This window comes from Terrapene carolina, unplaced genomic scaffold (assembly GCF_002925995.2).
Source record: "Terrapene carolina triunguis isolate 2854851 unplaced genomic scaffold, T_m_triunguis-2.0 Scaffold751, whole genome shotgun sequence".
In the NCBI taxonomy this organism is placed as follows: Eukaryota; Metazoa; Chordata; order Testudines; family Emydidae; genus Terrapene; species Terrapene triunguis.
This window is the reverse complement of record NW_020665102.1, coordinates 1,564,855-1,586,776: the sequence shown is the minus strand read 5'-3', so window position 1 is coordinate 1,586,776 and position 21,922 is coordinate 1,564,855. Positions and strand designations below refer to the sequence as shown.

At 51.3% G+C, this 21,922-nt stretch overlaps 1 protein-coding gene across 1 annotated transcript in view; it reads right to left on the bottom strand.

Annotated features, from left to right (window-relative positions):
* Positions 1–21,922, bottom strand: part of LOC112114600 (hydroperoxide isomerase ALOXE3-like) — a 118,359-nt gene that overhangs the window by 79,607 nt on the left and 16,830 nt on the right. The window contains exons 8-14 of the mRNA XM_026660352.1: positions 20,984–21,187; positions 20,201–20,287; positions 18,489–18,658; positions 15,298–15,419; positions 13,730–13,830; positions 2,581–2,751; positions 4–119 (exon numbers count right to left, since the gene is read on the bottom strand). Coding sequence (XP_026516137.1) covers positions 4–119; positions 2,581–2,751; positions 13,730–13,830; positions 15,298–15,419; positions 18,489–18,658; positions 20,201–20,287; positions 20,984–21,187 — 971 coding nt within the window. The remainder of the gene's footprint in view (positions 1–3; positions 120–2,580; positions 2,752–13,729; positions 13,831–15,297; positions 15,420–18,488; positions 18,659–20,200; positions 20,288–20,983; positions 21,188–21,922) is intronic.

Genomic DNA, 21,922 nt, shown 5'->3' with positions numbered 1-21,922 from the left:
GACTTGTTCCTCTGCTGGATTTCCTTGGAGATCTCCACCAGATGTGCCTGGAAGGCTGCAATAAGCCGCTTGGGCTCTGTCTCAGTGAAGTGCTCCTCAGGGTAGTAGCCCAGGGGTCTCTGGAAAGGAGCGAAGAGAGAAGTGAATATGGAGGCACTGAACTCACAGATCCCGCTTGGCAAAGGGGAAGAACCAGGGTCCCTTCCAAGCTGGCCCGAATGTACTACTTCTTGGATCCCTTCTGATGCTCCTGGGTAATGGACAATCAGGCACAACTGATGCTTTCTCCTGCCCTTTGGGTACCAGGGAATCTCTCACTAGCCACCCATGAGAACAACTCCAATATCTGCTTCCAACAGAACATAAGAACGGCCACTCTGGGTCAGACCAATGGTCCATCTAGCCCAGTGTCCTGTCTTCCAACAGTGGCCAGTGCCAGGTGCTGTAGAGGGAATGAACAGAACAGGGCAATTATCAAGTGATCCATCCCCAGGTACCTGATGCCTGCTTCTCTCCGCCTCCTCCCCAAGGCTCCCCCTGCCTGCCCGCTGCTCGCTCTTCTCTGAGCCCCCAAGTGTCTCCCACCCACCGCTCCCTCCTTTCTGCCCCCTCCTGCCTTAAGGGCGCGTGATGGGGGGAGGAAGCGGAGAGGAGGGAGCTGCGGGAGGTGCTCAGAGAAAGAGGCAGAGCCGGAGCGGGAAGAGGCACAGCATGGGCGGGGCTGCAGAGGAAAAGGCGGAGCAGGGGCGGGGTCATTGTCCGTGAGTGCTGAGCATCCCTATTTTTTTCCCAGGGGTGCTTGAGCCCCAGAGCACCCAGGGAGTCAGCACCTAGGATGCGTTGTGTGATGAACGACTTCCCTGTGTTTGTTTTACTCCTGCTGCCCATCCTGCGGCATTAAGTTTCCCATATAACCCCAAAGGCAGTCTGGTGAGATTGTCCTGCCGTGCGCATTGAACCTCACCTGATTTGGGTTTTTACCCTGGGGAGGGGAGTCACTAGGGAAATTTCCAAGGAATTGTTTTCCATCCGAACATGGAGTTTTGTCACAATGTAAATGTTTCACAGGAGCGCGTCAATTCCATTGGGAAAAAAGTGGAAATCGTTTAGACTTTCTCATTTAATTTTGATCCGGTGAAAATGTTTTGTTTTGACTTTCTCACTTCATTTAAACTTGTATATTCTATTATAATCTTTTAATATTCTATTTAATATTATATATCTTTTATATTATCCTGTAGTGTTTTGATGTGATCAAAATATTTTAATATATTTGTATAGAGTATATTTAATACTAAATTACAGTGTTATGCCATTAGAGAAACAAAACTTTGAAATATTATAGTGTATATATATTATATTTAACATTTAACATGATGTAATGCAGAAGTGTTAAATATATATTTCTGTTCTGTAACTGGGGAAAAAAAACATATGTTGCAGTCATATCATCCAATGATGATAACACTCTTTCCTTTCCACTAGTATCTCAGGAGGAATTTAAACCTCAGCCACTAAAGATAGACATTTTTTAAATCAGCAGATCCAGATAATTTTCAACAAAGAGTTTTAGAAGAGCTGGCTGAGGAGCTCACTGGGCTGCTAACGCCGATTTTCAATAGGTCTTGGAGCACTAGGGAAGTTCCAGAGGACTTGAAGGAAGCTAACATTGTGCCAATATTTAAAAAGAGTAAATGTGATTTCCCAGGCTGGTCAGCCTGATGTCGATCCTGAGCAATATAATGGAGCAGCTGATAAGGGACTTAATAAAGAATGAAAGGAGTATAATATATATGGAGATATACATATCTCATTGAACTGGAAGGGACCCTGAAAGGTCATTGAGTCCAGCCCCTGCCTTCACTAGCAGGACCAAGTACTGATTTTGCCCCAGGTCCCTAAGTGGCCCCCTCAAGGATTGAACTCACAACCCTGGGTTTAGCAGGCCAATGCTCAAACCACTGAGCTATCCCCCTATAACAAATGCCACTCAGCATGGGTTTATGGAAAATAGATCCTGTCACACTAACTTGATATATCTTTTTTGGATGAGATTACAAGCGTGGCTGATAACGGTAATAGTATTGATGTAATAGACTTAGACTTCTGTAAGGCATTTGACTTGGTAGCACCCGGCATTTTGATGAAAAAGCTAGACCGATATTAACTGAACATGGCATACAATGAATGGATTAAAGAGAAGGGAGGGTGGCAATGCCATACCGTGCCGCCCTTCCTTCTGCGCTTCCCTATCTCTCCACTCCGCCTTCAGAGCTGGGCGGCCAGAGAGTGGCAGCTGCTGGCTGAGCACCCAGCTCTGAAGCACAGAAGGAAGCAATTTCAAAACGGCAGAAATTCTCCGTGGGACCCAGCTCCACTAGGAAGGCTGAGTTGGGGGATGGGTCCCTCGCAACTACCCTAATTTGCAGGGCTGATGAATATGCATGGACTTATTTCCATAAATGCCCTCTTTCTCCCAGCATTCCCCAGCCATTGTCTCCCCCCCCCACATCTGTCCCTCTGTCTCCCCCAGCCATGCCCACAGCTCTCAGCCAGCATCCATGGGGCCGCCCCACTCACCAGGTCTCCTGGCTCGTAGCTCACAACGGCGAGGAGGGAGAGGAGGGCACAGGTGGCGTTCACTGCGGGCAAGGTGTCCAGGATGCTGCGCAAGGTCGCGGTGCCCTTGGTGGTGGGTGCGGGAGCTCTTAAGGTTGCTGGTGTGTTGGGCATCCAGGCGGCGAAATCGTACTGTGATACAGACACACCCTGGTGGGTCAGAGCCTCGCCTTGCGGGAGGGAAAGCTACCCCAGAGCACCCAGGAGTCCTGAGAAAGGGACCCTAGTGGCTACAAAGCCGGGCTGTGGATCCTGATTAGACCTTAAAGGCACAGCATTTAGGTGGTACTATATCTACACAGCAGACTTAGCCCAGGTTCTCACCTGGGTGTTGCCTCCAGAATCATAGAATCATAGAAGATCAGGGTTGGAAGAGACCTCAGGAGGTATCTAGTCCAACCCCCTGCTCAAAGCAGGACCAACATCAACTAACTCATCCCAGCCAGGGCTTTGTCAAGCCAGGCCTTAAAAACCTCCAAGGATGGAGATTCCACCACCTCCCGAGGGAACCCATTCCAGTGCTTCACCACCCTCCTGACCCCCCTCCTGTCCACAGATAAAATGCTCCCAGCTAGGCTTGGTGGGGCTTTAAACCCAGCTGACTGGCCTGGCTCAGGGGTGAGAATCCAGGTGCTGGTAACCCCCCTGCCCCCTCCCCCAACACACACACACACACTTTCGCAATGAGGACACAGGCTAAACCACTCGGTGTTCTCTGCCTCCCAAGCATCTTCCCACGACTCCCCCTGCACCCTCATCACCGCAGCCTCCTTTTCCTCCCACTCTGGTGCGCATGGGAGACAGCGGCGCCGTGCCCCTAATGCTGGGTGTGACGAACTGGGACTGTTCTTAATGTGGTCTGTGAATGCTGACAGGGGAGTGTGGCTAGGATAGTCTGCACTGGGGGATGGGAGACTGACTGAAAATACCTGAGCATGTAACATGAGAACCCAGGAGGGGGCTGGGGCCAGGTGACACCTTTGCCCGGGAAACTGAACAAAGGCTGTGGGAGGGGTCGCTGAAGGCAGAGTCTGGGAAGCTGGTTGGTGAGGTGGCTGGCAGGCAGGGAGGGCTCTGACCTCCGGAGGGGGGGCTGGGGTGCCCGAGGACCCCAAGATGGACCTAACTGAGGGGTATCCTGTTGTCTGTGGCTGCAAGACCTGACTTGGACTGTATTCCCGTCGTCTAAATAAACCTTCTGCTTTACTGGCTGGCTGAGAGTCATGGTGAATCGCAGGATGCCGGGGGTGCAGGGCCCTGAGTCCCCCCATACTCCGTGACACTGGGTTCACACCATTTCCAGCCCATCATGGGAGAGACAAGTTCACTGAGACGGACTCACCCCATGGCGCAGCACAGAGAACTGGGGGACAGACCCCCATATGCCCTAGAGACACAAACGGGAGGGGACAGCACCGGTAACCTGAGTCTCGCACCCATGCTAAACAGAGTGCCGATCACCCCAGCAAACTGCAAGCAAGGCATAGCAGTGCTGACTAGAATATGGTGGCTAGCATATAAATATAACTCATATTAATAGTATGTATTAGCTACCCCATGTATTAGTGTCTATTAAGCACCTATAATATTAAGCACAACTATTTTAACAGTGATCTAACTCAAACTGGCCTAAATAAAAAGTGGGAATGTGCTAATAAAGTTTGTGGATGACACAAAGCTGGGAGGTATTGCCAACACAGAGAAGGACCGGGATATCATACAGAAAGATCTGGATGACCTTGTAAACTGGAGTAATAGTAATAGGATGAAATTTAATAGTGAAAAGTGCAAGGTCATGCATTTAGGGATTAATAACAAGAATTTTGGTTATAAATTGGGGACACATCAGTTGGAAGTAACAGAGGAGGAGAAGGACCTTGGACTATTGGTTGATCACAGGATGACTATGAGCCGCCAATGTGATATGGATGTTAAAAAAGCTAATGCGGTTTTAGGATGCATCAGGCGAGGTATTTCCAGTAGAGATAAGGAGGTGTTAGTACCGTTATACAAGGCACTGGTGAGACCTCATCTGGAATACCGTGTGCAGTTCTGGTCTCCCATGTTTAAGAAGGATGAATTCAAACTGGAACAGGTACAGAGAAGGGCTACTAGGATGATCCGAGTGTAGAACCAATGTGAATGAAATTGTTTTTAGTTATCCTGTACCATTGTAACTTCTGTTCACCATTTCATTACACCTGCCATTTTGCCTTCATTGTAACTTTCATTACACTTGCCATTTTTCCTACATTGTAACTTCTATGCCATATTGTAATTCAAACCCCATTTTAAAATGCTTACTCCCTTTTGTAAGGGCTTGCTGCAACCTTCATTTTTGCAAACCCTTCTGTAATTTTATTAGTCTAGTTGAGATGTGTGAATGAGGGATGCATGGGTGATAGAATCAACCTCCAGCACCAGCCCGTCCTGATGAGATAAAGTTCAAATACCAACGGCTGAAGAACTAGACAACAGCCCTAACTCAAGCAAGAAGCATCCACCCTAAAAAGAAACAACAGAAGGAAGATCAAAGCCAGGTCCCAGGCTGACAGTCACGCCTGCAATTGACGGGTGATCAAGCACCAAACCCAGAGGCGGCGTGACACAGCGAGACCTAGGAACTTTAAATCTAAACTAAACTCCTATAAAAAAGGAAGGGTGAGAGGAGAGACTTTGGGTAACATTCTGCTATCAACATCAAGGAGCATCGGTGCGCGCCCGACAGAGACCCGGCTCCTCCTCGTGCTCAGCTTTCCTGGCCAGTTAGCTGCCACGAGCTACGATCCCAAGCTGCGAACTCAAACTACAATCAGGACTGGTAACTATCCAGCAGCTGCAGAACATTTTGGGGTGTGTGTGTGTGTGTGAGTGTATGTGTATAAGCATTAAGGTATTTGCTAATAGTTACAGATTAATAATAAATGTGGCATCTTTGTCTTGACCCCTAAAACGATCCTGTGTAAGTTTGTGGGACAACACGAGGAATGGAAAACCTGTCTTATGAAAGGAGACTGAAAGAGCTAGGCTTGTTTAGCCTAACCAAAAGAAGGCTGAGTGGAGATATGATTGCTCCTTATAAATATATCAGAGGGATAAATATCAGGGAGGGAGAGGAATTATTTAAGCTTATTACCAATGTGGACACAAGAACAAATGGATATAAATGGGACACTAGGAAGTTTAGACTTGAAATTAGACGAAGGTTTCTGACCATCAGAGGAGTGAAGTTCTGGAACAGCCTTCCAAGGGGAGTAGTGGGGGCAAAAGACATATCTGGCTTCAAGACTAAGCTTGATAAGTTTATGGAACAGATGGTATGATGGGATAGCCTAATTTTGGCAATTAATTGATCTTTGATTATTAGCAGGTAAATATGCCCAATGGTCTGTGATGGGATGTTAGATGGGATGGGATCTGAGTTACTACAGAGAATTCTTTCCTGGGTGCTGGCTGGTGAGTCTTGCCCACATGCTCAGGGTTTAACTGATCACCATATTTGGGGTCGGGAAAGAATTTTCCTCCAGGGAAGACTGGCAGAGGCCCTGGAGGTTTTTTGCCTTCCTCTGCAGCGTGGGGCACGGGTCACTTGCTGGAGGATTCTCTGCACCTTGAGGTCTTTAACCACGATTTGAGGACTTCAATAACTCAGACATAGGTTAGGGGTTTGTTCCAGGAGTGGGTGGGTGAGATTCTGTGGCCTGCATTGTGCAGGAGGTCAGACTAGATGACCATAATGGTCCCTTCTGACCTTAAGTCTATGAATCTATGAATACCATAATCCTGGTCACTGATGCTAAGTGTCCCATAACACCTTGCATCTGATGAAGTAAACGTTTGTCACAGATAGGAAACTTGTCAAAAATCAAGATACATTTGTTCTCTGTCTTACTACAAGCCAAGGAATAACCTTCACGGATCAGTGCCTGGAATATTAGCCTCCAGAACAAAGATACGAACAGAACAAGAAGTTAGAGAACTGGAACGAACTGATGGGTTGGGTTTTTGTGACATGTGTAACTTGTAAAATCATAGCAATACCAGCTGAAATGTGTAAATTGGGGAGCGCACCGTCCGCATGAGGTGAATGTAACATCACTGCACGGCCTGGTTCCTTGAAGGTTGGTAGTGTGCAGAGCCTTTTCCCTGTACCATAGTCACAAACCTGACTGACACTGGCTATTTGGTCTCTTGAGTATATTTCATAATGAACCAACATGTGGTCAAGCAATTGACTATACAATTTAGCAGCAACAGATTTAACACAAGCCAACCAACCTTGACTTCCCCATAAGAACGGCCACACTGGGGCAGACCAATGGTCCGTCTAGCCCAGTACCCTGTCTTCTGACACTGGCCAATGCCAGGTGCTTCAGAGGGAATGAACAGAACAGGCAATCATTGAGTGAGCCATACGGTGCCGTCCACTCCCAGCTTCTGGCACTCCGAGGCTGGGGACACCCTGCCCAGCTTGGTTAACAGCCATTGATTCCCTTACCACCTCCCTTGTGTCAGGCGGCACCGCGGCAGGTGCAATGCTGCAGAATTGGCATAGTTGCCATATTGCCCTGTGCGACGGGGAGGCTGAGGCTTCAGGGGGGCACGTCTCATGGACTGTAGCACCACAGCAAGCTGAGCCCCTGTGTGAACGCTCATGCAGTGCATTGGGGAGCACTCACCCTATCTATAGCGGGTTTCACTCAGAGGCCAGCAGGCCATGGCTCGACAGTCCATACACCCCAAAACGCCTCGAGGGGCGGTAGCTGACTCGCAATGTGAGGACAGGGAACAGACCATACCTGGTGTATCGCGGGAATGGGCCAGCCTGGTGGCCAGCAGGCCTAGCAGGCAAGTAGCAGACAGTCAAGCCCTAAAGTTCTCCCGAACGGGTGGTGGAGAGGGGTAGGGGGACCATTGGGTCTGGGACCAGGGCCCAAGAGGGAGAGGTGTGAAATGTCTCGCTCACCTCTTAGTGATGTGTGTGACTAGTCTCCCATCTCCTTGGTTTGGGGCATGGGCACAGCCCCCCGCAACGGAGAGCTCCCAATCAGCCTCAGGCACTCACTCAGCCACATGAGCTTTTCCCAGCCCCCATCCTTGAGTCCGGTTATTTTCCCTCAGCAGAGAGCGGGGGAGGGAAAAGGGGCAGGCCCCTGCCTGCCAGGTTGGGTCCAGATACTTTCCTGTGCACCACTTCAGGCCCAGAAGCTGCAAACTGGTTCCCACCCTGCAAACAGCGTCTCCCTCACTCTCTCCCCCTGCTTGACCCTCAGTGGCCCCTTTGGAGCAGATCCTCCATTCAGAGGATGCGCCGCAGCTGCCGAGGGGCAGAACCCTCTCAGCCCAGAGCTGTGCCTTCCCTCCCCCAGTCTCTGTCTCGGGACTGTCCTGGGGATGGTGAGGGGAAATTTCACCACGTCATAGAGTTTAAGGCCAGAAGGGGACATTGGATCATAGAATCATAGAATATCAGGGTCGGAAGGGACCTCAGGAGGTCATCTAGTCCAACCCCCTGCTCAAAGCAGGACCAATTCCCAACTAAATCATCCCAGCCAGGGCTTTGTCAAGCCGGGCCTTAAAAACCTCTAAGGAAGGAGACTCCACCACCTCCCTAGGTAACGCATTCCAGTGCTTCACCATCCTCCTAGGGAAATAGTGTTTCCTAATATCCAACCTAAACCTCCCCCACTGCAACTTGAAACCATTGCTCCTTGTTCTGTCATCTGCTACCATTGAGAACAGCCGAGTTCCATCCTCTTTGGAACCCCCCCTCAGGTAGTTGTAGGCTGCTATCAAATCCCCCCTCACTCTTCTCTTCTGCAGACTAAACAATCCCAGTTCCCTCAGCCTCTCCTCATAAGTCATGCACTCCAGCCCCCTAATCATTTTTGTTGCCCTCCGCTGGACTCTTTCCAATTTTTCCACATCCTTCTTGTAGTGTGGGGCCCAAAACTGGACACAGTACTCCAGATGAGGCCTCACCAATGTCGAATAAAGGGGAACGATCACGTCCCTCGATCTGCTGGCAATGCCCCTACTTATACAGCCCAAAATGCCGTTAGCCTTCTTGGCAACAAGAGCACACTGTTGACTCATATCCAGCTTCTCGTCCACTGTGACCCCTAGGTCCTTTTCTGCAGAACTGCTACGTAGCCATTCGGTCCCTAGTCTGTAGCTGTGCATGGGATTCTTCCGTCCTAAGTGCAGGACTCTGCACTTGTCCTTGTTGAACCTCATCAGGTTTCTTTTGGCCCAATCCTCTAATTTGTCTAGGTCCCTCTGTATCCGATCCCTACCCTCTAGTGTATCTACCACGCCTCCTAGTTTAGTGTCATCGGCAAACTTGCTGAGAGTGCAGTCCACACCATCCTCCAGATCATTAATAAAGATATTAAACAAAACCGGCCCCAGGACTGACCCTTGGGGCACTCCGCTTGAAACCGGCTGCCAACTAGACATGGAGCCATTGATCACTACCCGTTGAGCCCGACGATCTAACCAGCTTTCTATCCACCTTACAGTCCATTCATCCAGCCCATACTTCTTTAACTTGGCAGCAAGAATACTGTGGGAGACCGTATCAAAAGCTTTGCTAAAGTCAAGGAATAACACATCCACTGCTTTCCCCTCATCCACAGAGCCAGTTATCTCATCATAGAAGGCAATTAGGTTAGTCAGGCACGACTTCCCCTTGGTGAATCCATGCTGACTGTTCCTGATCACTTTCCTCTCCTCTAAGTGTTTCATAATTGATTCCCTGAGGACCTGCTCCATGATTTTTCCAGGGACTGAGGTGAGGCTGACTGGCCTGTAGTTCCCCGGATCCTCCTTCTTCCCTTTTTTAAAGATGGGCACTACATTAGCCTTTTTCCAGTCATCCGGGACCTCCCCCGATCGCCATGAGTTTTCAAAAATAATGGCTAATGGCTCTGCAATCTCTTCCGCCAACTCCTTTAGCACCCTTGGATGCAGCGCATCCGGCCCCATGGACTTGTGCACGTCCAGTTTTTCTAAATAGTCCCGAACCATTTCTTTCTCCACAGAGGGCTGGTCACCTTCTCCCCATATTGTGCTGCCCAGTGCAGCAGTCTGGGAGCTGACCTTGTTTGTGAAGACAGAGGCAAAAAAATCATTGAGTACATTAGCTTTTTCCACATCCTTCGTCACTAGGTTGCCTCCCTCATTCAGTAAGGGGCCCACACTTTCCTTGACTTTCTTCTTGTTGCTAACATACCTGAAGAAACCCTTCTTGTTACTCTTAACATCTCTTGCTAGCTGCAACTCCAAGTGTGATTTGGCCTTCCTGATTTCACTCCTGCATGCCTGAGCAATATTTTTATACTCCTCCCTGGTCATTTGTCCAGTCTTCCACTTCTTGTAAGCTTCTTTTTTGCGTTTAAGATCAGCAAGGATTTCACTGTTTAGCCAAGCTGGTCGCCTGCCATATTTACTATTCTTTCTACACATCGGGATGGTTTGTTCCTGCAACTGCAATAAGGATTCTTTAAAATACAGCCAGCTCTCCTGGACCCCTTTGCCCTTCATGTTATTCTCCCAGGGGATCCTGCCCATCTGTTCCCTGAGGGAGTCAAAGTCTGCTTTTCTGAAGTCCAGGGTCCGTATTCTGCTGCTCTCCTTTCTTCCTTGTGTCAGGATCCTGAACTCGACCATCTCATGGTCACTGCCTCCCAGGTTCCCATCCACTTTTGCTTCCCCTACTAATTCTTCCCAGTTTGTGAGCAGCAGGTCAAGAAAAGCTCTGCCCCTAGTTGGTTCCTCCAGCACTTGCACCAGGAAATTGTCCCCTACACTTTCCAAAAACTTCCTGGATTGTCTGTGCACCGCTGTATTGCTCTCCCAGCAGATATCAGGGTGATTAAAGTCTCCCGAGAGAACCAGGGCCTGCGATCTAGCAACTTCTGCTAGTTGCCAGAAGAAAGCCTCGTCCACCTCATCCCCCTGGTCTGGTGGTCTATAGCAGACTCCCACCACGACATCACCCTTGTTGCTCACACTTCTCAACTTTATCCAGAGACACTCAGGTTTTTCTGCAGTTTCATACCGGAGCTCTGAGCAGTCATACTCCTCTCTCACATACAACGCAACTCCCCCACCTTTTCTGCCCTGCCTGTCCTTCCTGAACAGTTTATATCCATCCATGACAGTACTCCAGTCATGTGAGTTATCCCACCAAGTCTCTGTTATTCCAATCGCATCATAGTTCCCTGACTGTGCCAGGACTTCCAGTTCTCCCTGCTTGTTTCCCAGGCTTCTTGCATTTGTGTATAGGCACTTAAGATAACTCATTGATCGTCCCTCTTTCTCAGTATGAGACAGGAGTCCTCCCCTCTTGCGCTCTCCTGCTCGTGCTTCCTCCCAGGATCCCATTTCCCCACTTACCTCAGGGCTTTGGTCTCCTTCCCCCGGTGAACCTAGTTTAAAGCCCTCCTCACTAGGTTAGCCAGCCTGCTGGCGAAGATGCTCTTTCCTCTCTTCGTTAGGTGGAGCCCTTCCCTGCCCAGCACTCCTCCTTCTTGGAACACCATCCCATGGTCGAAGAATCCAAAGCCTTCTCTCCGACACCACCTGCGTAGCCATTCGTTGACTTCCACGATTCGACGGTCTCTACCCAGGCCTTTTCCTTGCACAGGGAGGATGGACGAGAACACCACTTGCGCCTCAAACTCCTTTATCCTTCTTCCCAGAGCCACGTAGTCTGCAGTGATCCGCTCAAGGTCATTCTTGGCAGTATCATTGGTGCCCACGTGGAGAAGCAGGAAGGGGTAGCGATCCGAGGGCTTGATGAGTCTCGGCAGTCTCTCCGTCACATCGTGTATCCTAGCTCCTGGCAAGCAGCAGACCTCTCGGTTTTCCCGGTCGGGGCGGCAGATAGATGACTCAGTCCCCCTGAGGAGGGAGTCCCCGACCACCACCACCCTCCTCCTCCTCTTGGGAGTGGTGGTCGTGGAACCCCCATCCCTAGGACAGTGCATCTTTTGCCTTCCAATCGGTGGAGTCTCCTTCTGCTCCCTTCCCTCAGATGGGTCATCTAGTCCACTCTCCGCATTAGTACCTGTAGAGAGAACATGGAAACGATTGCTCACCTGTATCTCCATTGCTGGTACATGGACGCTCCTCTTTCTCCTTCTGGAGGTCACATGCTGCCAAACTTCTTCATCATCCGTCTGTCCCTGCTGTGGCTGCTCTGAATCTTCAGAACATTGTGGCCGTAGAAGCATCTCCTGATGTCTGTCCAGGAAATCTTCATTTTCCCTTATGCAACGCATCATCTCCTCTGACCTCCTGGCTAGCACAGGCCCGTCCATTTCACCACTTCCCCCTGGGGTGTTTTGTTAGGCTAAAGCATTTCTATCGTCCGGAGGCTAAACTGCTGTGTGCCACGGGCAGCGGTGCCACCGAAGTGCCAGGGCAGCGTGTTGAGTGGCTGAGCCGGCTCAGAGGAATGGCATTGCTAGGAGCCGGGCGAAAGCCTGTCAAACTGCCCTGGGAACGCCCCTGTCGTTTCAGAGGCAATCAAGGGGCCACCCCTAAAACAAGTCTGCTCAGAAACTAGCAGCGCGTGGGGGGGGATCCATTGTGTGACAGAGAATGCAAACGGTGACCAGAGGAGAACGGAGCGAGAGGCAGAGGCAGAAGCCAGCAAGGCAAATGCAGCCTGAGCACCTACAGTGCAGTGTAAACCTGGGGCGGTGGGACCCTGGTGTATGGACTTGCTGTACCCTAGCCCAGGCCTGAGCATCCGCACTGCGTTGTCAACCTGGGTTGACAATTGCTGGCCCCACGTTTCAGCCATGCCAGCGCGTCCCTAGAACCACAGGGTTACAAGGGACCGCAAGGGTCATCGAGTCGAACCCCCTGCCAAGCTGCAGGATTTATTGTATCTACACCATCCATGACAGCCGGCTACCAAGCCTCCAGCCCATATTGGTGTACACAGACCTTCTGACTCGGATCTGCGGCTTGAGCTGTGTCCACACTGCCCAATGACACGGCTTGGATCTGACTCACAGCAGGACTCGGGCTCTGACCTACCCCACCAGCGAAGTCCGAGGATCTGGGTCCTGACCCAAGTCAGATTGGTCTGTGTGTGGATGAAAGGCGGGCTTGGGCTCAAACCTGAGTCACACCCGGGGCTTCATGTGCAGTGTAGACATACCCAGTGTGTCCCTGGGAAAAGCTAGAGAGAGAGAGGTTTGGGGACTGTTTGCTAAAGAAGCCTGGGTTCTTCCTGCATTCGGAGAAGCAGCGTTTATCCATTCCTGGTACATAAATCAGACTGCATCGAAAGGATACCAGACTCCATCAATTTCTGCATCTACCTGGAACGTACCGAGGGGCCTGAAACTTGACTAGCCACTCGGATCAAAAAGGGGCAAGAGTGTGAACCTAGCACCAGTGGTGCAGCACCAATGTTTTCATGGGCCCAGAGCGGGAGAACCCACCTAGCCCTGAGGTGGCTTGGGCTCAATGCACAGGGACCGGGGGAAATCACTCAGCCGGGGGCTGGGTAGGTCTGTTCCCCAGAGGGGTCACCCCAAGCAGATTGGGCTGGTAGGTTTTTAAGACCAAAAGGGACAATTATGAGCCCCTAGTCTGAGCTGCCTAGCCCAGTGATCCCTGAATGGAGGCCAACAACCTCTGGAGAGGCTAGAACCAGATGCACAATCCCGGGTAAAGGTCTTGAGGGTCCAACACTGAATTATCCACCCTGCTAAAACTGGGCACTTTACTTCCAGTTTAAAGTCAATGGGGCCAGACCTCCAGCTGGTGTCAATGGGCGTCTCTCCATTGGAGTCAATGGGGCCAGACCCCAGCTGGTGTCAATGGGAATCTCTCCACTGGAGTCAATGGGGCCAGACCCCACCTGGTGTCAATGGGCATCTCTCCACTGGAGTCAATGGGGCCAGATCCCAACTGGTGTCAATGGAGTGACACTGATATCCCTTGCCATGGAGATGCCCTCTGGACCAGTGCAGAGATCCACCCACCAAATCAGCTGAGCTTCCCAGGGTGCCAAAGAGGGGTGGGCACCTGCAAAGCAGCATATTTCAGGGCTATTCAAACCCAGCTCCCCCCAACTCTCTCCTACCTGCCCGCTGTTGACAGCAGCATGACGGGCTGAGCTGCAGTAAACGATCATGGTGAGGAACTTGATAAGCTCAGCTCTGGTCTGCAATGTGAAGGGGACACCTGATGGGTGGAGAAAATGACACAGGCAGTGAGCTAACACCAAGAGTCATCTCTGCCCTGGGGAACAACACACACACACACACACACCTCAATCCCCCCTTCCCAAGCACTGCTACAGGCTGGGGACCGACTGGCTAACCAGCAGTTCTGCAGAAAAGGACTCGGGGATTACCATGGAGGAGAAGCTGGATATGAGTCCTTGTTGCCAAGAAGGCTAATGGCATATTGGGCTGTATTAGTAGGAGCATTGCCAGCAGATTGAGGGAAGAGATTATTCCCCTCTATTCGTCACTGGTGAGGCCACACCTGGAATATTGCATTCAGTTTTGGGCGCCTCACTACAGAAGGGATGTGGACAAATTGGAGAGAGTCCAGCGGAGGACAACAAAAATGATTAGGGGGCTGGGGTACATGACTTACGAGGAGAGGCTGAGGGAATTGGGCTTGTTTAGTCTGCAGAAGAGAAGAGTGAGGGGGGATTTGATAGCAGCCTTCAACTACCTGAAGGGGGGTTCCAAAGAAGATGGAGCTCAGCTGTTCTCAGTGGTGGCAGATGACAGAACAAGGAGCAATGGTCTCAAGTTGCAGTGGGGGAGGTCTAGGTGGGATATTAGGAAACACTATTTCACAAGGTGGGTGGTGAAGCACTGGAATGCGTTACCTAGGGAGGTGGTGGAGTCTCCTTCCTTAGAGGTTTTTAAGGCCCAGCTTGACAACGCCCTGGCTGGGATGATTTAGTTGGGGATTGGACCTGCTTTGAGCAGGGGTTGGACTAGATGACCTCCTGAGGTCTCTTCCAGCCCTAATCTATGATTCTATGATTCCCCACTACGAGGAATGGGGCAAATAATGGAGTTTTTGGTTCACGGGCCATACAAGGGGGAAAAAATCATTTCTGGTCCACCCAAAACTGAAACTTTTCATGAACTGAAAGATCATAATGAAAATCAAAATGTTTCTTTTGGAGAATGTTGAAATGGAACGTTTCCTAGATGCTAACACCACCATGATAGTCTACTCTGACCTGTGTGACTTCCCCAAGTTAATTCCTGGTTCAGCTAGAGCAGAGCTTTCAGAAAAACATCCATTCTTGAGCTGAAAATTACCAGTGGTGGAGAACCCACTGCAGCCCTTGGGGTGTTATTCCAATGGTTGATTCCCCTCACTGGTAAAAATTTACACCTTCATTCCAGTGGGAATTGGTTTGGTTTCAATTTCCAGCTGCTGGATCTTTCTCTGCTAGATCGAAGAGCCCATCATCAATTTCCACCCCCCACGTGCGTCCTTATACACTGGTTTGGCCTCTACTTGGAGCAGCGAGGCCACAAGCAGAGGCCTGCATGGTTCCTTCCCAGGGCGATGCGGCCACACCCTGGTACCCTTTAGGCCTCTCCCAGCTCTAAGTGAGTTCTAACCAGACCCCGCTGGCTACACTGCAGAGAGTGAGCGAGGGTTGGAGGACGGTACCGGACGACTTCCTGCCCATAAACCCTTCAGTGAAGATCTCTGTCACCCAGGCCTGCAGCTCGGAGTCCTTCTTGATAGTGGCGTCGCTCTGGTAGTACAGCCCAATGATGCCAGAGACAAAGCTGTGAGGGTTAAAGGAGAAACCAGTGAGTCAGGTTGTATGCAATGGGGTTAGTCCGGAGTCACACCGGGGTGAGCGAGAGGGGAACCAGCCCTCGAGACTCCACCGGAGTTACTCCTGATTTACACAAGGGGGCAGTGAGAAAGGAATCAAACCCCAATGAGATAATAAATTACAGAGAATGAAATGTTATGGGAAAGTCACTAGATGGCGCCACAGGACTAGGAATATATATTGTACATTTCCTAACAGAGTTGTAAGCCGTTTGCCACACACGTTGATTCCACACAGAGATATTTGTTTCGGTGGCAGGATGCTGCTAACAGCACCGATGTGATTTCAGTGATTCCTGGAAGTTAACCCCACTCCGGTCACCTATACTGACCCCCCGCCCAGCCCAGACATCAAAATCTCACCCGGGAAGTCCTTGCTGAGGCTGAGGGGTAACAGGGTATCTCACAGTTCCGGGTGTCCTGATCAAGATGTCAGACCTGCACTGCCGCCAATAGAACAATGCTGATTGACACCAGCTGGGACCTGGCCCATTGACTCCAATGGAGAGACACCCATTGACACCAGCTGGGATCTGGCCCCATTGACACTAATGCAGAGACACCCATTGATGCCAGCTGGGGATCTGATGGGCATAAGAAGACCCACGGGATCAGGCCTCACATTAAAAACAGCAACCAGCTCTGAAAGGCCTGTGTCCCCTGATGGCCTAGTAGTTAGTGCAGTAATCTGCAATGTGGTAGACCCAGGTCTGAAGCCCCACCCTGCAGCCTGTTAATCTGAACACAGGGATGTGCCCCAACCCCTGTGCAATAACTGGGTGGCAGGAGAGGTTCCCTGTGAGGAAAGGACTGGCCTGTTTTAAGGGCCTCATTCCAGGGGAAGATTTGTGGCTATGAATCAGGCACCACCCTCTAGCCTTCAATTAGGCACCCAAAGCTCTGCCTAGTGGCCTGTAGCTTCTTTGATGCCTAACTCTCCCCATGTGGTTTTTGGGGAGCCTAAGTCAGGGCTGAGACGTGCCCTGTCAGGCGGATGCCAAAGCACCCTTGCGAATCTGGCCTGCCTCAGTTTCTCTCAAAGGGGGTTCACCCTACTGGCCTGCCTTTGCAAAGCCCTTTGAGATCTGACGAGGATCGGCGCAAGGGGCAACGATTAATATCGATCGCTGCCGGACGTTCCCACGCTCCTGCCCAGCCAGAAGGGCGACGTCCCAGAAAGCGACTGTCCCTTTCAGAAGCTTTCAGCCGAGGCGAATTTCACCCGGGCAGCATTTTCTGTGCTCCCTCCCCTGCGTCCCTGAGACAAACCCCCAATTCTGTTGGCAAAAATCTCTTTCCAAAGCCACGTTCAGCGTCGGTGGATCAACTAACTTCAGAAAGGCTCCATCACGCCCAGTGATATTTAGCTCAGGCTGTTTGCATTTTCCCAGCTGCCCGCGGGAACGTGTCTGTGTCTCAGCAGCTTGAGGAAAAGGCCTGAACCCTTCTCTAATCCCCTGTTCTGCCCCGTAACCTACCCCTGCACTAGGGACTAGGAAAGACAGAGGAGTAGGTCAGATCCCCAGCTGGTGTAAATGGGTGTCACTCCATTGGATTCAGTGAGACCAGTTTCCCAGCTTGTGTCAAGGGGCATTTCTTTATTGGGGTCAATGGGCCTGACTGAGCCCCAGTGGGGGTAACTGGGTGTTGCTTTGTTGGAGTCATGGGGGCCAAATCATGAGCTGGTGTAAACTGATGTAGCTCCACAGGGCCAGATGCAAATTAGCATCACTCCATTGAAATCAATGGGGCCAGATCCCAGCTGGTGTATTTTTACCCCAAACCTAATATATTATTGAAAGAGGTTTTTGGGGTTTCTGGTGTTTTGTGAAAAATGCTCAATTTTGAACCACATGAAATTTTTCAGCCAAAAGCTGAGTGAACAGCTGTTTTTTGAGAGAAACAAAAGTTTCACAGAAACGATTTTGATTGGTTCTCTCTCCCACCCTTTGTCTATTTAGATCGTGAGCAGGTTGGGGCAGGAACCTTTTGTCCGTGGGTGTCTCTCTCTGCAGCACTAGCACCCTGACGGTACCGATCTCGGTCAGGGTCTGTGCAGCGCCTGGCACAAAGCGGGCTCTGATCTTTGTCAGGGTCTGTGCAGTGCCTGGCACAGTGGGGTTCTAATCTTGACTGTAGCAAACTATAATCACTTGATCGCAGTCCATAAGTATCTACATGGGGAACAAATATATAAAAACGGGCTCTTCGGTCAATCAGAGAATGTCTAAGAAGAGACAATGGCTGGAAGGTGAAGCTAGACAAACTCCGACAGAAAATAAGGTGTCATTTTTTAAAGGCGAGAGTAATTAACCACTGGAACAATTTACCAAGGGTCATGGAGGATTCTCGCTCACTGGCAATTTTTAAATCAAGATTGGCTGCTTTTTTTTCTGAAAGATCAGCCCTAGGAATTATTTTAGGGAGGTTTTCTGGCCTGCGTGAGACAGCAGATCAGAGTAGATGATCACAATGGTCCCTTGTGGCCTTAGAATCTATGAATAAAAATGATAGGACCAGAACCTCAGTGGGTGTGAATAAGCACAGGTGTATTGAAGTCTCACAGATTCACATCAGCTGGGGATCGAGCCCAAATCTTCAGGCCTCATGGACGTGAAGAAAACCTCCAGACTGTGACCTGAATGTAACCTGATGCAGCGACGCTGCCTGAGTTTGCAGAGAGTCTGAGCCCATTGCTTTGAGAGGAGGGTGGTGAGGTGCTCCCCATATGTGCCATTAACTCTGACACATAAGGACAACAATTTCCAGCTCCCGATGACTACATCATTGCGGATGAAAGCACATTACAGAGGAAAGAAATGACCCCCATTGTGATGTTCTACTTGGAGCAGCACCTCATTGAAGGGGAATGCGTGGGTGGGGCTTGGTCTGTGGATGGGGCTTGAGAGAGCACTACCTCTGTTTTCTCCTAGAGATTCACTGCTCCGCCCCAGCTCCACTGTAGTTTCTCCACCCCCACCTCCGCGGCATCACTAGCCCCTGCCCCCTGGATTCACCTCTCCACCGCTGTCCAGATCCTCATGCCATCGTCCCGGTAGAAGTAATTGGGGAGCGAACTGACACCACGAGCTTCCAGGTCGTCTGGCAGACAGAGTGCCTCGTAACTCACGTTCTCCACACCCTTGGCCAGCAGCTTCAGCATCCCGTCTCGACCTGTCGAAGAGGCCTGGAAGAGAGGCAAGAATCTAGAAATCTTGAGAGGACAGATCCCAAACTGGTGTCAATGGGCATCTCTCCATTGGAGTCAATGGGGCCAGATCCCAGCTGGTGTCAGGAGTCAATGGGCCAGATCCCCATCGTTTGTTAATCGGCTGTAGCTCCATTGGCTCAGTGCCGATTGACAGCAGCTGGGTTAATAAATTATGCCTGAGCGAGAGCAGATCTTTTAGAAAGAAACCTCCAATCTGGAGCTAACGTTTCCGGTAATGAACCCTCCACCACCCCTTGGGAAGCTGCTTCTAATGCTTCTTCTCCAGCCTGGGACCCAGCTGCCACTCACTTCCAAGCTGAAGAGATCTAACTTCAACTCCCAGCCACTAGATCTTGCTCTGCTGAATAAGGAGCCCTCTGCTCTCCGAAATCTCCCTAGGCAGGTACTTATAGAGTGTGTTCAGATCTCCTTTTATCCTTCCCTCGTCTGCTATATAGAGCAGCATTTCTCAAACTGGGGGGCCTGATCTAAAAGTGGTTGCAAGGGGGAGGCCATGAGAGGAGACCATCTGGCAAGGCGCCCAACTCTGAAGGCAGCGCTGCTGTCAGCAGCAACACAGAAGTAAGGGTGGCATGTGTGTGTGGGGTGGGGGGGGGTCATCACTTTTTTGGGGTGTCATCACAGCCTGAAATATTTTCAAAGGGGGTCCCAGGAAAAAAAGTTTGAAAACCTCTGATACAGAGTCTCTTGGTTTAGTGTAGACACCACAACGGGGCACCCTGTTCCAGTCACAACCTCCCTAGGGCCGTGTCCGGACCTAGCGCCGATGCAGTGGGCCGATGAAGACATTTTAATTTCTTTTTCAGTTCAGTGAAAATTCCAAAAAATTGGAAAAAAAAATTCATTCCAGACTGAGGTGAAAACGAAGGTGTTTGAAATGTTTGGCAAGTGGAAAATGTAAAACTAAAATCTAGATTTGTTCTGGGTCAAACAAAACCTTTCGTTTGGACAAACCGGATAATGGTTCCCCTCCGCCAAATGGTTTTGCTTCAGCACAATCCAACCATTTCATTTGGATCTCGACCTTTTTAAAAACGGGTTGAAACAAAAAGTTGTGGGTTTATTTTAACCGAAACAACTCAGTGAAATGGACGCTAATTCGTGAAACGTTCGGCATCACCAGATCCGCATTTATTTTCACGAAAAAACAGAAAAAGCCCCACCCAGCGCTAACTGCCATCACCCTACGGCTGTTCTGGGTTAGCCCTAGAAAGGCCAATGTATCCACCAGCCGTGCTGTAGGAATGCCTGGAGCAGTCACAAGATACCACCCGTTCTATAGATGGGGGAACAGAGACACAGAAGGAAACGGGCGTGACTACAGTCACATCACAAGGGAGTGGCAGAGCTGCAAAGATACCAAACATCCTGAAATCCAGCAGCCCCCTGCTCTACCCACTAGCCCCTACTCCCCTCCCAGTGCTGGGGATAGAACCCAGGAGTCCTGGCTCCCAGCCCCCACCCTGCTCTTACCAGGGGACAAGAGTCACCTCTCACCTTGTCAAAGACCCCTCCCGGCTGGATGAGGTTGGTCCTGGCCAGGGTGTTGATGTGCAGGGTGTAGCGGGTGTGAGGGATCAGGAGCTGTGGGGAGCAGAGAGACGTGGGGCTGAGCTGGGAGCCTGGTCCAACCTCCCCACCCCCAGCGACACAGCCCCTGTGGGATACAGGGCACATTGAGGGGTGATGGGCCCACGCGGCTGCGTGAAACAGAGACATGCCCACACACAGCAGGGCACAGGCTCAGCCAAACATAGCTGAGACAGGGCACATCTGGGTCTGAGACAGCTTGGCATGGCTGGGTGCAGACGGCACCCGCAGAAGCAGCTGGGCATAACTGAGGCATGGATCCAGGTGGGGAGTGGGCACCTTTGGCTGCAGATGGCACCTTCGCACCCAGCTGGGGAACAGGCACAGTGGGCACATCTGGGGCAGGGGCTGCAGCTGGGCACACACCTGGGTGCCCTGGACCGTGCAGACACTGATGGGCCATGGCACGGCCAGCTGGGCACATTTTGAAGCGCTATCGGATGCCTCTGGGCACATCTGGGGCACGGATGCAGCTGGGCACATTTAAGACACAGACGCAGTTGGGCACAGATGTTGCTGAACACATCTGGGGCACACATCTGTGCACATCTGGGGCACAGATGCAGTTGGGCACATCTGGGGCACAGATGCAGATGGTCACAGCTGGCGCACAGCTGTCTGCTGGCCAAAAGCACAGGAAGGACATGAGGGGGTAACCCCTCCCCCCGCTTGGTCCCTCGCCCCCCTCACCTTGTAGACAGGATGGCACATGGGCAGCTGGCGCAGTGTGGCCATGCAATAGACCTCGCAGAGGAAATGCGCCTCCAGCAGATGGGTGTTGACCTCATGGACATGGAAGTTGGCCAGGCGCACCCAGATCTTGGCCAGGGTCCAGTCCCACTCGGGGTCTCTGGGCAGGAAGATGGGGCTGTCGGGGCCCGGGTGCTGGCTGAGCTGTGAGGGCAAGGAAAGGAGATGAGAAGAAAACAGCCTCCTGCATGGACCATGTACTGGGAGTTGCCAGCAGGGGGCAGCGCAGGACTGGACGGAGAGCCCTGCAGCTGGAGGTGGGGCTAAGGCTTGTGAGCTCTGACATCCTGAGACACCCAGTGGGTGGGAACCAGAGGGGGTCTGCCCCACCCAGGAAGGCCCCACTCCTGAATGAGTACTTGGAGCAGGAAAGGGGGAATACTCCATAAGTGAAGACTCTGCGGGTGCTGCGGAGGTCGAGCACTCATGGAAAATAATAGGGGGTGCTCAGCACCCACCAGCCACAGCGGGGCAGCAGATCAGCTGTTGGCAGCTGGCGGGAGGGACTTGGAGGAGAGCGGAGAGCAGTGAGTGGCAGGCAGGTGGGGGACCTCGGGGGAGGGGGAGGAAGTGGGGCAAGGGCGGGGCCTCATGAGAAGGGGCGGAGTGGGGGCAGGGCCTCAGCACAGAATGGGGTGGAGCAGCCACTGGGAAAAATAGAAGTCAGTGACTGTGCATCCATCTGTCCCTCCCCTCCATCCTTCCCACCCATTTGTCCATCCCTGCCCTCCGTCCTACCGTCCCTCTGGTCTGCTCGACCCATCCATCCTCCTTTCCATCCTCCCATTCGTCCTCCTGTCCCTCTTGTCTCCCCAGCCCATCCATTCTCCTGTCTGTCCTCCTGTCCCTCTTGTCTCCCCAGCCCATCCATCCTCCTGT